General features: G+C 50.4%; 1 protein-coding gene across 2 annotated transcripts in view; it reads right to left on the bottom strand.

Moving 5' to 3' along the window:
* LOC146832982 (complement C3-like) overlaps positions 1-15,850 on the bottom strand; it is a 1,287,425-nt gene that overhangs the window by 975,216 nt on the left and 296,359 nt on the right. For both annotated transcript variants that reach the window (XM_085600525.1, XM_085600526.1), the window contains exon 10: positions 13,100-13,215. In XM_085600525.1, the coding sequence (XP_085456651.1) occupies positions 13,100-13,215 (116 nt within the window). The remainder of the gene's footprint in view (positions 1-13,099; positions 13,216-15,850) is intronic.

Genomic DNA, 15,850 nt, shown 5'->3' with positions numbered 1-15,850 from the left:
GACTGTGGGTTTTAGTATCTCGGATGACATTCTAATGGTTTCCAACAGCAGAACGCCCTCTTTTCTTAATTCCCTTCTAGTTATTGACCGAATGGTAGTGGGATTAGTAAAGTACTCTAAGTGGCCAAGATCTTTTAAGAAATTGCGGACATATCTTATCCATGGGGTCCTCAAAGCCCCTTCCAATTTCAAGATATCCGAAAGAATATCTCTGTTTAATTTTGCCTCTTCTTTGGTCCAGAGCCTGTGCCATAATAGCACAGGCTCAAGCTTTATTAAATCAGACATGAAGGGGAGTCCCAACTCCACATGGCATATACACGCTGAAGTACCATTTGGAACAGATAAAATGTATCTTAGGGAAGAATTTTCTGCTTGTTGGATAGTGAGCAGATCGGTAAACCCCAAGACCCCTGCCCCGTAAACTACAGCTGAAACACACTTTGCCTTATAAATTGTAATGAGCTCCTCAGGTGGTGTTTTGCCCAGTTTTCTGGCAAACGTGGTAAGGGCAGATGTTGTTCGTAGAACTATCCGTTTTTTTGCTGCAACTACTTGTGCCCAGGTATCATTATGGGCCAAAAGAATGCCCAAATATAAAAACCTCTTAGTTAACCCAATATTCTGTCCTGACACAAGCATATCTTTGGATTTCTTGATACCCTGGCCGCAATGCATAATAAAAGTCTTAGAGGAATTTATTCTCAAACCAAGGTCTTTCATAAAATGAGAAAAGCTATCTAATACTCCCTGAAGACCTACTTGTGTGCGGGACATCAACACTGCATCATCTGCGTATAGGAGTGCTGGTAATGGGCATCCGGCCACTTGAGGAAAGCCTTGATTATATTTAGGAAGAGCTACCCCAATCCGTTGATGTAAAGGTTAAAAGGTTAAAAAGGAACAGGGCCAGGACACAACCTTGCCTGACTCCGCTCCTTATCGGAAAAGTGGCCGATCACTCGCCCTTCAAACCGCAGCGCATGCGTGCCTTGGCATCACTATAAAAACATTTAAAAAAGTAAATAATCTGAGCATCAACTTCCATAACTTCTAAAATTGACCAGAGCTTACTGTGAACCACACAGTCAAACGCGGCCATGAGGTCCACAAACGCTAAAAACAGGTTGCCCTTCTTAGCCCTTGTGTATTTCCCCACCAGGATGGACAGACTTAAGCCCTGCTCCACCGTCCCTAAACCGGCTCGAAAGCCATATTGTAGGTCAGATAGAACAGAGTTCTCCTCAGCCCAATCCTGGAGGCGTTCTAAAATTATCCTGCCTGCTACTTTTGTTATAGCATCCAATAGGGAGATTGGCCTATAGCACCCCGGGTCCTGTCTGTCCCCCTTTTTGAAAATGGGCACAATCGTGGATTCTACCCAGGTAGGTAAAAAAGCAGTGCTGCAGCTGGCGGTAAGCACCTGAACTATAATAGGACCCCACAGAGAGATATTTGCTTTAAACCGATCTACAGGGACTCCGTCTGGTCCTGGGGCTTGCCACACTGACTGACAGAAAGTGCCCGCTCCACCTCATCCAAAGTGAACAACAAATCATGATGCTGGAGGGAAGGTTTCAAAGTTTGATCCTCCCGTGCATTGTTGTCCATCACAACAGAGTTTCCCTCGCCGTTATATACTCGTGAGGAGTGGTTAATTCATTGTTCCTCACTAATTGCAATTTCAATAGATGGGCCAACCTCGCTAGACAGAAAAGGTGCCGTGACTGCTTTGCAAAATGCCTCACTGTCTTTTGCTATAGAGGCCGGTTTTATTGCCTCCCAAGCCTCCTTTTTCAGAGTGGTTTTTCTATCCCTTATTGCTTGCTTGTATTCCACTCTTGCCAACCTTATCCTGGGCGGGGGAGCGGTGAGGCGCCTAACCGGCTGGAGGTGCTGCCCGGACTGACTGCTGGAGGAGCTTGAGGCCGGGCTGCCCTCCCGCTGCTGGGGTACAAAGGCGGCCCTGCTGCCGGCCCGCCGATACACCCGCCATTTGCTGCCTCGTTTGACCTGCCTGAGAACGCGCACGGGTGGCAGCGGCTGCGAGAGTCGGGGGCGCTTCTCTCAGCATCGGAAGGCGCCCCCGGTGTTGTCCTCCGACTGGCCGGTACTTAATGCTGCATTTGGAGCACTGATAGCGCGTTAACATCGTCTGGTGGTGGGTGCTTCCCTGGCCCGCCATTTTGCCTTCTCCTGTGATCTGGCTGGGCTGGCGGATTTTGGATGGCAGCGCTGGGAGTTTAGGGGCTCGCTCCACAAGAGGCCTGAAAAGAAGGTGGCCCTGACAGACTCTGGGGCTGACGCGCCAGCTAACAGTGGAACTTCAAGAGGACTTTGCATCACCCAGCAATTCACCGGTGAGTGCGGCCTTCCCCCTATCTGCCCCTCTGCTTACGCTTGACTGGCCCCGCTGAGCGCGGCGGTGGAAGCAACGTCCGGGACCTGGAATCACGCGGAGGTTTGCCTATGTGCTGCTGGAACAGTATTTTGCCCGCGTTCACAGTCAGGCCTGTCATTTTGTGTACCCTGCACCCAGATGCCCTGGCAGACCGTGTGGGCACAGATGGGAGTCACGCCAGAAGATTGGTGAGTCCACCCAGTGGCGCATGAGGGGCCTTGCCCTGGGTCTAGGCAATGATGAGATCCCGGGAGTAACGAGGCGGCCAGAGTCTGCTCTGCCATCCACAGGGGGAGGATCAAGATAGCACTAACCAGGCCCTGAGGTCCCTTGAGAGCGGCGAGAGCGAGGTGCCCAGGATCTCCGCTGGGGTGCCTGCATCGGGGACGACATAGGGGACGGCTCCCCTCCTGCCCCATCAGGGGCCTGATAATCGGTGGTCAAGTGAGCGCCTTCTTGGGACATGGGGATCTCCTGGTGCTGGGTGTCCGCCCCTGCAGAATTTGTGAGCCTCGGGTAGGAGGTAGTGGGGGCTCGGCCCCGAAGCGACGAGAGCGGACTGAACGGGCTGATAGCTGTGCTTCAAGACCAAGGTGGGCTCCTAGAATTGAGCTAGTGCGCCATGGCCTCAGCACGTGTTAAAAAAGATAAAACACTGAAGAAGCTACTCCGGCCACCAAAGCTTTTATGTTAAAGATTTTTGCTGCCATCAAGGAGGATATTCAGGACCTTAAGGGCCAACCCACGGCAGACCTCCATGAGGTCCAATGAGATGTGGATGAAATTGGGGAGCGAGTAGCCACGCTTGAAGAGCACGACGTTAGCCGGGAAGAAGAACTCCACCAGTTCCAGCAAGATATGTTGCTCCTCCAGGAACACCATATTGCTCTTCAGGTGCATGCGGAAGACTTAGAGAACGGCTCCCGGCGGAATAATGTCCGGATTAGAGGCGTGCCATGGCGTGAAGAGGGGGAGGATCTCCGGGCCTACGTTGGGGCACTGTTTCAACAGATCCTGGGTGAGGGAGAGGCAGTCAACATCCGATTGGACTGGGCGCAGAGTGAGCCTCCCCCGTGGAAACAAAGCTCCGCCACCGGACATTCTCGTGTGCGTCCACGATTTTCAATTAAAAGAGCGCATCATACGGAAGGCGAGAGAGGCTCATCCGATACAGTTAAGGGGTCAGACACCGGCCATATTTAGGACTTAGTAGCCTCCACTCTCCTCAAGAGACGTGAATTTAAGGTGGTCACCTCACACCTGTGTGATCAAGGCATCTCTTACTCCTGGGGACACCCCTTTCGAATAATTTTCAAGCTACGAGGGAAGTTGTACCAGATCTGCTCGCTGACGGAGGCGTTGGAGGTCCTCAGTCTAAATGATGAGCACACGACGGAGCACGCAAAAGGGCCTGGAGACCGGGGTGCCAACCGCCCGTCAAGATGGCAACGCATTGGGAAGGCCACTTCTGTCCAGAAACCTGATCAGGCCACAATGGATAAGTAGAGGCAGGCAGTGATATCTTCACTTTCACAGCCATCGGAGCGTTCGGCCTCCCCATGAGGCCTTCAATGGAGAGCAAGGGGATGCACGCTTAGAGGTGGGCCGGGGGGGCGGGGTGGGAGGTCCTGAAAAGACTCTCGACAACCTCTCCGCGGGTGGGTAGGCACGACCTGGGCCTGTAATGGGCCGGACGGCTGCTCGAGCCTGGCCTCCTTGGATCCTTTCCTTTTATGTGACGAATTTTGGTCATGTTACTGTTGTCGTAATTGTTCTGAATAAGGTTTTTTCTTTAGGGGTTGCATTTGATGGGGCTTTCTGTTGGGGACTACCGCACCAGTTGACACTTATAGTTTATCTCCCTAGGACAAAGGTTGGTCACATCTCCCAATGCAGAGCTAGTAAGCGGTGGGTATCCACACCAATTAGCCCTTCACTACACTTATCTGATGGGTAGGGACCTTAAGGTAGTTAGCCTTAATGCGCGGGGACTCAACAACCCGGTGAAGAGAGCGGAAGTGCTATCCCTACTTGAGAATGCTGAAGGGGATATCTGTCTCCTTCAAGAGACGCACCTTCTTTCCAAAGATACCCTACGTATGCGCACTAGGCACTTCCCACAACAATTTTGGTCGGCAGGCCCGTCTAAAAAGAATGGCGTAGTCATCCAGATAGGGGCGCACTTTCCAGGGAAGGTTATAGCCACTGTGGCAGAGATAAAGGGATGCCTATTGGCGATTAGAGTGCAGTGGGGAGACGTGCGCCTTACTGTAGCGTCACTATATGCTCCAAATGCATAATCAATCAATCAATCAATCAATCAAACATTTGTAGAGCGCACTACATACCTGTGAGAGTCTCAAGGCACTGGGGGGGCGCTACTGATCGAACAGCTAGGTCTTGAGTAGCCTCCTGAAGGTCAGCAGGTCTTGGGTCTGTTGTAGGCTCAGTGGGAGGGTGTTCCAGGTCTTGGTGGCGAGGTGGGACAAGGATCTCCTGCCGGTGGTTGTTCTTCAGATGCGCGGGACGGTGGTGAGTGCGAGGTCAGCAGAGCGGAGCTGGCGGTTGGGGATGTAGAAGGAAAGTCGTTTGAGGTAGGCTGGGCTGGTCTTGTGGAGTGCCTTATGTACGTGGATGAGGAGCTTAAAGGATATCCTCTTGTTGAGGGGGAGCCAGGGCAGGTTTCTCAGGTGGAGGGGTGATGTGGCCGTGGCATGGTACGTCGTGGATCAGTCATGCCGAGGCGTTTTGGATGCGCTGCAGTCCTTTGATGAGCTTGGTCGGGGCTCCCACATAGAGGGCGTTTCCGTAGCCGAGTCTGCTGATGACGAGGGCCTGGATGACTGTTCTTCTTGTATCTGTCGGGATCCACCTGTAGATCTTGCGGAGCATGCAGAGGGTGTTGAAGCAGGAGGAGGAGACAGCGTTGACTTGCTTGGTCATGGAAAGCGTTGAGTCGAGGATGATTCCTAGGTTGCGTGCGTGGTCGGTGGGTGTCAGGGCTGCCCCCAGTGCCGTCGGCCACCAGGAGTCATCCCAGGCTGAAGGGTTGGAGCCGAGGATGAGGACCTCCGTTTTGTCCGTGTTCAGCTTCAGTTGGCTGATCTTCATCCAGTCGGCGACGGCCTTCATTCCTTCGTGGAGGTTGGCTTTGGCAGTGATGGGGTCCTTGGTGAGGGAGAGGATCAGTTGAGTGTCGTCGGCGTAGGAGATTATGTTGAGGTCGTGCTGTCAGGCGATGTGTGCGAGCGGGGCCATGTAAATGTTGAACAGTGTCGGGCTGAGGGAAGATCCCTGGGGTACGCCGCAGATGATCTCGGAGGCTTCGGATCGGAATGGGGGAGGCAGACGCTCTAGGTTCTGCTGGAGAGGAAGGAGGTGGTCCATTCGAGACCTTTGTCTCGGATCCCTACAGCGTGGAGGCGTGCGCGTAGTGTGCGGTGGCAGACGGTGTCGAAGGCAGCGGAGAGGTCCATGAGGATGAGGGCTGAAGTCTCACCATTGTCCAGCAGGGTCCTGATGTCGTCGGTGGCGGTGATGAGGGCGGTCTTGCTTGCTGCGGAACCCTGACTGGGAAGGATCCAGGATTCTGTTTTCTTCGAGGTATCGGGTTAGCTGTCTGTTGACGATCTTCTCGATGACCTTGGCTGGGAACTGGAGCAGAGAGATGGGCCGGAAGTTCTTGAGGTCTCTAAGGTCTGCCTTGGGTTTTTTGAGTAGGGCGTTAATCTCGGCGTGTTTCCAGCTCTCTGGGCAGGTCGCACACAGAAGCATTCTCATCCATGGGCAAGGACTGGTTAAGGGACAATGGGCTACACGATGTTTGGTGTACACAGCACCTGGCGGAACGGGATTACACTTATTATTCAGCGACCTCTACAACATACGCTAGGCTTGACCACTTCCTGGCCTCTATATCCCTGCTACCTCACCTGCACACGGCTAAGATAGAGCCTCGCTCCCTCTCGGATCACGCCCTTATTGCAGTTTGCATCCCAGTGCAGCGCTCGCGGACGCTTCCCCCCGGGTGGCACCTACAAGAGATTCTCTCACACTCTGAGGACACGGTACAACGCATCAGGCAGACAATAAAAGACTATCTAGAGCTCAACGATGTGGGTTCCACGACGTTGTCGGCGGTATGGGAAGCCCTCAAATTAGTAACTAGGGGGGGAATTTATTGCTATCTCAGCAGCACATAACACACTCCGTAAGGAGAAGCGCAGCGAACTCGAGAAAAAAGTGAGGGAACTTGAGTCCATCCATAAGCGTACGGGAGCTCCAAGGGTGTGGAGGGAGTTGGAGAATCGTAGGCGTCTGCTGAAGCATCTTGACATCGATAGGGCTGAGTACGCACTTCTCCACCTCCGCCACAAATTCTACCTTAGCAGTGATAAGTGGCCCATAGGTTGCGCCCTAAGACGCAAATGACTCTGATCCAGTCGAGCAGGGACCAAACTGGGGAGGAGCAGTGCGAGAAAGATGCGCATATTGTTGCAGCATTCCGCACATTTTACAGCAATCTCTACACGGGGCAAGACCCACTGGCGCAGGCACCGAGTGATTATCTCGATACGTGCGAACTCTCCCCTCTTCCTAAGGCAGTGGCAGAGGAGCTTGATTCCACTATCCGTGTAGAGGAGGCGATTACAGCCATCTCTAGGTTGAAATAGGCTAAGTCGCCGGGCCTTTAATGGGTTTTTGGCCTCCTTCTATAAGGCCTTCTGCAGGGAGAGTGTGGTTCCTACCAATATATTTCTCTCCTTAATGTTGATGCTAAAATATTCGCGGGTATATTGGTGGCGCGATTGAATCCGCTCATGGCCGTTCTCATTGGACCTGATCAATCGGGTTTTATACCCACACGGTAGGGGGGAGACAACACGAAGCAACTTTTCCATCTTGTTGAAAGCATACAAGGGTTGGGTAGACAAGCCTTCTTACTGTCTATTGACGCAGTGAAGGCGTTTGATAGGGTGGGATGGACTTATTTATTTGAAACACTGCGGCGCTACGGGTTTGGGGAGAATTTTTGTAAGTGGATTTGCTGCATCTACAGTGCGCCCACAGCCTTTGTCAGGGGTAATGGTAGCAGATCACAATCCTTCCCTATCTCTTGAGGGACGCGACAGGGGTGCCCCCTATCCCCACTTTTATTCTTGCTTTATATGGAGCCTCTGGCCCAGCGTGTATGAGCGGATGAACGTATTGTAGGCCTGAAATTTGGTGCTGATGTGAATAAAATAAGTCTCTATGCGGATGACGTGATTCTCTCCCTTACGCAGCCGCTCTCATCCCTACCCGCCCTGCTTGCTGAACTAAACGCATTTGGTGCCTTGTCTGGGTTCAGGGTTAATCTAAGTAAATCTAATATTCTAAATCTCTCGCTTCCCCCATTCCTGATAGATACAACAATTCCCATTCCAGTGGTCCCAGAGCGATATACTGTACTTAGGCATTAGATTTGCCCCGTTCATCGCCCGGACAGTTACGCTTAATTATACGACCTTGTTAGAACAGACGACTAAGGCACTGGATGCCTGGTTGCGGCTGCGCTTAGCTTGGTTCGGCTGGATCACAGAGGTGAAAATGACAATTCTCCCACGCATCCTGTACATTTTCCAAATGCTTTCCATGGCTCCTCCACCGTGGGCGATTAAGCAATTAGAAACACTTATCAATAAGTTTGTATGGGGGAAAACAACCGCGTCTTTCAATCACTCAAATGACGCGTCTGAAAGCTCGGGGGGTGGGCTTGCCTCTGATCAGTGGATACTACCAGGCAGCCTGCCTCCGGTATCTAGTAGAATGGAACAGGCCGCTCTCCAGCAAACACTGGAACTTCATGGACCAGGCTGTGGTGGAATCAATATCTGGAGGGAGTTGTGGTTACCCCGTAAGCACAGGCCTGGTGGCTCGACTCCTCCCCTGTTACCTCTCCGATGCTTAAGGCCTGGGATAAGGTGGCCCTTAAAAACGGATGGACCTCCTTTCCTTCGCTTAGGACTCCCATAGTAGACAGTCCGGACTTTCCTCCGGGTCTAGACTCGGTGGTGTTCCAGCGCTGGCGCGAGGAGGGATGTAAGAGAGTGGGGTCCCTCTTTGATATGGAAGTGACAATTCCGTTTGCTCAGCTTAAGCGGGACTATGGCCTGTGAGCGTCTGATGCTTATCCCTACCACCAACTGTATCATTGGATCACGGGACCCTCCAATTACACACACATGTCCAGGCCTCTTACTAAATTTGAGCAATGGCTGCTTCGCAAAAACGATGATCGTCGTCTCATATCTGAATTATATACCATGCTCACCGCGCGTCCCACTGAACAGAGCACAAAGGGGCAGGTTCACAGAGAAACAGAACTAGGCCGGCCGCTAACTCCTAAGGAATGGAAACATATACTTTACAGAACACATCACACTGCACACAACACTGCCGGGGCTGAGTCCGCTTTTAAAGTGTTTTCCTATTGGTACTACACTCCTGCACGAATCCACAGCTGGGACAAAAGTAAAACAGACCTTTGCTGGACAGGATGTGGGATGTCTGGCACGCTAACTCATCTGCTATGGCATTGCCCAAAGCTCCAACGCTATTGGGCTGAAGTCCTAGACAACATTGAAGACGCTTTTGGTATTCACTTGACTCGCCCCCCAGAGTTCACCCTCCTTGGTCTCTTGCACCCTAAGACTTTTCCGTTACGATCCCTATGTGGTAGGCGAATAGCATTAGCACTGCTTGCAGCTAGACAGGTTATCTTGATGCATTGGGGTACAACTGTAACGCCTGAGGTGCTCTCCTGGGTGCATCGCCTCTGGTCTCTTTTAGCCATGGAACGCATGTCTCTTGTGGTGGAGGGCAAAGGGGGGGGGGAGTATGCCAAACTTTGGGAGCCTTTCATACAACTGTTGTCCAATGTTATGAGGGAAGTTACCTGTCCTAAGTTTCTACAAATACTTAAACTGCTCCCTCTGGAGAAGACGGCTCCTGATCTGAAAGCGGTGCAGTGACAGTGATGGGTTAGCACGTCCTAGGTCTAGAGGTACAGAATATAGATTGAGGTCAATAACTGGTTCGGTGGTGGGTGGGGGTGGGAGGTAGGGTGGGGGTGGAATTCTGTTTGGGCATTGTTTCTCTTTTATTTCTATTTGCTTTGGCTTCCTTTGCTCCTTGCTCGAAAATTAGGAAGTGGCAAATTTATTCTACTGCAATTTGACTTATCATGCGGCTGGCCTCCGGGATGTGGCATGATCGCTGTGTATGGCTGCTGATGACTTGCTCTGCCGGCCACTGGATGTAGGCAGTAAGCTGTGTACTTTTAACTTGACTTCCTCTCAATAAACACAACTTAATCATAAAAAAATGAGGCTAAGATGTTATCTGGAGCGACTGTTTCACTCAGACATGTCTCTATAGCAAGTTTACATTTACCCACCACTGTCGTAACTAGTGCTGCTTGGTCTATCATAGTCCAGCGCAGGGATTACCCGTTTGCACTCCCAATGATAGATTTTCTAACAACTGATCATTGTTATTAGACCAAAGGATTTACTAGAGGGTAGTGTGATTGCTAAGCACAGAGGGAAATGGTCACTAAGCGAGTTCTCTGAAGCATAAAAGGAATGAAGATTATGTGCATAATTGCTTGATATTAAAATGTAGTCAATAGTAGAGACCTCTGCCATTAAATGTCTAGGGCATGGGAGTAGGTACTGGACATAATTCATTAACAAAGCCCAAAACAAGGCTAAATATTAGTTAATTGAATTGCTCCCCTAAAATTGAGTGCCGAAAGTGGGATAAACATGACCCTTCTTTGTTTAAAGCTCCACATAAGTTGTCCCCGGCATTGGCACATAGCACACAATTGAAGCCCCCTGCTAATATTAGCATCATGTCTTTTACTTTGCTTTTCCCAACAGATTTCAGCGATTGCAACATATTTTTTACAACAGTTCCTACTTGCTCTGAGGGAATATTATTGTAGAAGTTAGTCAGGACTATAGTGTTTAGCGTCTATATCCAATTTAACCAACTGGTAATAATGGTCATTAGCAAGCATCGTTATCTTCTTTACATTCATACTGCTCGATATATATGTACACAACCCACCCTTAGCCCTACCACTCAGACCATCAAATGCTGGGGTGCGAAACGTCCTGAACCCATTCAAGTGAGTCGCCTCCTTAGTCCATGTTTCCTGGAAGCACAGAACCTCTAATTGTAAGATGAAGTCCCACCACAGATGACTGCCTAACTTACAGCAAATGCCCGCGATGTTCAATGAAGCAATATTACAAAGAGCGGGTTTGCCATTATCTGAAGAATTAGTGGGGAATACAATCCCGGGTGGATCCTCAATTGCATTGCTATGTGGAAGGGAAGCCTTTAAAGGACCCTGGGGATCAGTAAAGACTTCCAGCTCCGGGTCTGTAGTCCTAGGGACCACGTCTCTATCTCTTCTGCTATTATATATAAGAGGGGGATTGTCTTTTCCAATTGAGGCCAGTCCAAGGTTTTCCCCATCATTGGGCCTACTGGCTTCAGGCTGGGGGCAAACAGGGATCCCCAAGTTCAGTCAAATGATGTCTTTCATGAAATTCAGAGCATCGAAACGATTGTGCACCGGGACCGAAAAATCTGAGCTCCCTAATCTCCTGGGATTGCCTCCTGTGTGCCTAAAGCCTCGGGAGTTGAGGGGATTAGGTGGTTGGTGAAAATAACCAAGTGGTAGTATATTTATATCATTAAAATTAACAGGCCCATTGTTTCCCCTCTCTCAAATTTCGTGCACCAAAAAAGGCGAACTAAAGGTTAACACAATGCAGTCTCTGCGTAGTGATTTGGCTGAGGGACCCACCCACCCTATTCTCTGTACCATTTTAAATTCTGAGAAGAGGGTTTTAATACTGGTCTTTGAAATTAAAAAATTTAGTGACTTATTCCTTAAAGTCGACCAATGTTCAAAGGCCTTGTGAGGTAAGAAAGGGACCTTAGCCAAAACAACCGTGTACGGGGTTGCTTCTGTGGGCAGATTTAAATGTCGTGGTGGATTAGGAGGCTTGCCTTGATGTTCTTGGGAGTTTATGCCTCTCTCCACCTCCTCATTTCTGCCATGAGTTCTGACGCCTGGGTCTCCTCTATCTAAACTAACTGAATTGTTAGATACTGCTACAGAAGGTCCTACTCTAGGGGGAATTTGACCTGTACAGGCAGGGATATTAACTGTACTAGGTGTTATTGAGACTGCTCTTATCTTGTACCTCTCTTTTTGCAATAAGGCTAACAGACTGGCCAGCCCCCATACCTGTCCCCATATTATTTGGCGGGCCTGTACTTAGCTTGGAACTGACTGCCGATATAGACGAAGAATTACAGCTAACCAGCTCCTCCACCTTAATTAGTCTGGCTTCTACAGTACTTATTTTTAGCAGAATTGGTTCCAGTAAGGTTGACATCATAGTTTTGAGTCTACCCCAGAAGTTCCCCTCTTGTGTACTATGAACAGGCTTCCCTGACACAATATGAGCAGTGGAGTTAGGGGGACCCTCATTGGGTTTGCTTACATTTATAGCGGATTTCACTTTCTTCCCAGTTATTCTTTGGGCGGCTTTACTCTGTTTCTGTATATGGGGGGGTTCAGTAATACCATCCGACCTAAGTTTGGCTTTCTATCCTCTAGTGGTAACTTTGGGTCTAACAGGACTAGATTCTAAATCAGTAGATGAAAAAGAGACAATATCTGTCACTGGGTCTAATACGGCGTGTGGTGACGGGCTAATCCGAGGTGGAGATACTTCATGGTTGATTACCACAGGGGATTCAGTAAGTGCAGCAGTCAAAGAAAGTCTATTCTGAGAGGGTAAGGGCTCAAGGGATAACCTTTGTTCTGTAAGTTTGATCTCATTAATGGGGGCTGATTCTGCCCTTAGTAAGAAAGCATCTAGGGTCCCAACAACACCCTTACTTGTGCTAACACAATATAATATTAGCCAGACAATACCATACTGAACACAAATCGTCCCCGTGACCAAGTTCTTAGGGAGGTGGCCCAGCCCAGCCTCATGCGGTCTCGGAGGGGCATAGACGGGCCCGCCCTTGGCCCGCGCATCCCACACTGCGGGGGTCGAGGCAGTGCTATATAGCACGATGGTCATGCCTCCCCCCATGGCAGCTGAAGCTAATTGGGATGGTGTGGTGCACCCTGGGACTCCGAGTCCCACCAGGGTGAGGCGATGGCATGGGCACAAAGAAAGTCACTCCAGGCAGCAGGAACGAAGCAGAGCAACCCGCAGCCAAAACTGGAAAAGTTAAAGGCAGGAGAAGTGACTCAAATGCAAAAGAATTCACCAGCGCGTCCTGCTCCACGGGGGTCTAGGCAGCGCTTTATAGTGCGATGGTCACGCCTCCCCCACGGCAGCTGATGCTAATTGGGATGGTGTGGTGTGGTGCATCCTGGGACTCCGAGTCCCACCAGGGTGAGGCGATGGCGTGAGCACAAAGAAAGTCACTCCAGGCAGCAGGAACGAAGCACAGCAACCCGCACCCCAAACGGGAAAAGTTAAAGGCAGGAGAAGTGACTCAAATGCAAAAGAATTCACCAGCGAGTCCTCAAAACTTGGACTTAACTAGACCCCCCTAATGGGAATAGAAGGAATATACAGAACTTTGGGGTTGTAACAGAATCAATCTTACCGTAAGTTCAAAGGGCATGCCTGGCTTGAAGTATTTGGGTGTTTTGGTGAAAAGGATTTTATACGGTGATGTTACGATATGGATGTCACTGAACTCAGCCTCCACCATGTCGCTTCCTAAATGAAATGTAAAGTGAGAGCAGTTAAAAATACAGTCAAAAAGCTCAGAACAGAAACATGAAAATTGGACTCTTATTCGAAAGGACAATGTTTTTATAAGAAGAATGTCACAATGAGTACCAAGAACAACTGGGAAGATCCTTGAAATTAGGATGCAAGTTAGCAATGACCTTGCTTGCATGTTGTTGGACTTGGCCCTTTTTGCAGGTTCATCACAGAACATTTTGCTAAAGTGCATGTGCTCTCTATGGTAAACTTGGTCAGATTGGTATACACCTATTTTGCATATTTAGTTTACCTGTCAGTCCCTTGTACAGTGGTATTTCATATACCCAGGGCCAGTAAATTAAATGCTACTGGTGGGCTGGCAGGGCTGCTTGCGCCACCCACCAAAGTAGCCTTTCAAGCATGTCTCAGACCTCTGCCACTGCAGGGTCTGTGTGCGCTGTTTACTGGCGCTGTGACGTGGCACATAAAGTGGTTGCCACGTCTGTGACTCCCCTTTTGCTACATATCAGTCACCCCTAAGGTAGGCCCTAGCTAGCCCTATGGACAGGGTGCGGTGTAGGTAAAAGGTAGGACATGTGCCTTAACTGTGTGGCACGTCCTGGTATTGACAAACAGCCTATTTGGTTTCTCTCTGCTATGAGGCTGCCCTGTCAAAGGAATGCATTGGGGATTCCCTGATTCATGCTTCAGTGGTAATTCCTAACATGAAAGGGTAGCATGATCAAGTTTGGTATGTTTGGAATAGTGGTGATAACTGCTGCATATTTATGTTTGTGGATTTATTATTACCATATTATAAAATGCCACTTTTAGAAGTAGGTATTTCTGTGTGCTATATGTCTTTGGTCCTCTGCTATGGTGTGTATTAATTGTCTGGCCTTAGAGTGACAGGGGCTGGGAAGGTGCAGTGGCTCCACAGAGTCTGAATGAGTCAGTGTAGGCTGAATAGGCCTGGTCTGCATTTGAAGTGGTGGGAGGAGTAGCACCTGCACCTGAATAAGGCTATGCCTGCCGTCCACAATGATGGATACGCCCCCCGTGGTTTGTCTGGGGTCCGGGCTTACACTGACAATTTGGAGTGTGGTGCACTGTGAATGATACTTTTTAAGTGCCCCCGTAACTGGTTTAAACTGGGACCAGGGCCCTGTGTCAGGGCAGAACAAAGACTCTATTCAATATAAATATTGGGGCTGTGACCCGATGACTTTTGAGCTTGCTTGGAAGTGAAACACTGCGTGGACTGCAGTGCGCTAGGAGGAACTGCTACTTGGGACTGACTTTCTGCCTGCTGGGCAGCTGAAGGAACTATCACTCTGCTAAGGGACCCTGTGTGCTGGCCTACCTGTTCCCTGTTCTCTGGCCCAGGGGTTTACCAGGGCTGTGTGCCAGGCCCTGGGTAATTGGAAAAATATAGTGCGAGGTGAGCGCAGTGTTATTTACCTTCAGTCACTTCACTTCAGAGCAAAACATGTGGTGAGTGCTTTTACTGAAGGGCACTAGAGTGTGCTCTAAGCCAGTGCGTGGGAAGCACACTGTGTGGGTTGGAGGGCGCTCCCCCCTTCCTTGATGCTTGCCACAACAAGAAGGTGAAAGTGTGTGAGGAGTGCTTTGTATTATTTTGGAAGTACTGAGCGGGAGCCCACCGGCGCTGTTGTGTCAGAAGGAGGCGGTGCCCAATTACTGGAGGACTCCTGAGCCTCGTGGGCTCCCACCAGCAGCCACCACTCAGAGAGTTTAGGTCGCTGACCTTCGCCACAGAAAGTACTGGGTGCACTAGTCAATGCGGCCGAAGCCACACAGGAAGTTTGCCAAGCCTCGGAGTGTTGCCATAGCAACCAGGGTCCGTGTCCGGAGACCCAGAGCAGCATCGTGCTGCCTCTGGCAGAGGAAGAGTCTGCCGCTGTCTGCGAGGCTGTCCCAAGTTGAGGAGTCCCTGGGGGTTGCCCGAGTCTGCTCCCATACCACTGAAGAAAGAAAAGAGAGGAACTCCGCTGATAGAGGATTAAGAAGCGGAGCCAAATGAGGTAGGCCGTGCCTCGGTCCCGCAATAACAAGGAAGCAGCCAGACCGGGCAAAGGAGATCGTTCTGGGAGGCCTGCAGCTCTGTGGGTGAGCCAGCTGGGGTCAGAGGGGCCTCGAAGGGCTCCCAACTAGCCCGAGTGGGGGGCGGAGTCGCGGCATTATTGGCAGCTGCACCGCGCGGTCATGGGCAGCTGCAGCGAAGCAACGGGAGCGTGGGGGACCCAGCGAGGTCTCTCGCAGATAACTGGGATTGATGCCTCATCCCTAAGATTACGGAGGCACCCGGTGAGAAGTGGCCAGCTTTAGTCGCATTATGGGAAATGCGGGCAGCTGCCGCTTTGTACACCTTTGGGGGTGTTCCTTTGCTCCTGTGGCCTTGGCAGGGAAAATCCAGGATGGGTCCCTGCTGCAATTGGTTTCGGCAGCTGCATCACTGGTTTGTGGGAAGCTACAGCTCACTATTTGGAGCCTGTTGGTCAGATGGCCTTATGGGGTTTCAGTGGCCTACCATTTCTGCATTGTTTTAGTCCTGATGTCAGTACTTAGGTCATATGTCTTGTCCTAAAGCTCTGAGGTGATTCACTGTTGGGGGGGACCTGAT

This window comes from Triturus cristatus, chromosome 4_2, assembly GCF_964204655.1.
Source record: "Triturus cristatus chromosome 4_2, aTriCri1.1, whole genome shotgun sequence".
NCBI classification, from domain to species: domain Eukaryota; kingdom Metazoa; phylum Chordata; class Amphibia; order Caudata; family Salamandridae; genus Triturus; species Triturus cristatus.
Note: the sequence above shows the minus strand (reverse complement) of the source record. Positions and strands in the feature narration are given on the sequence as shown.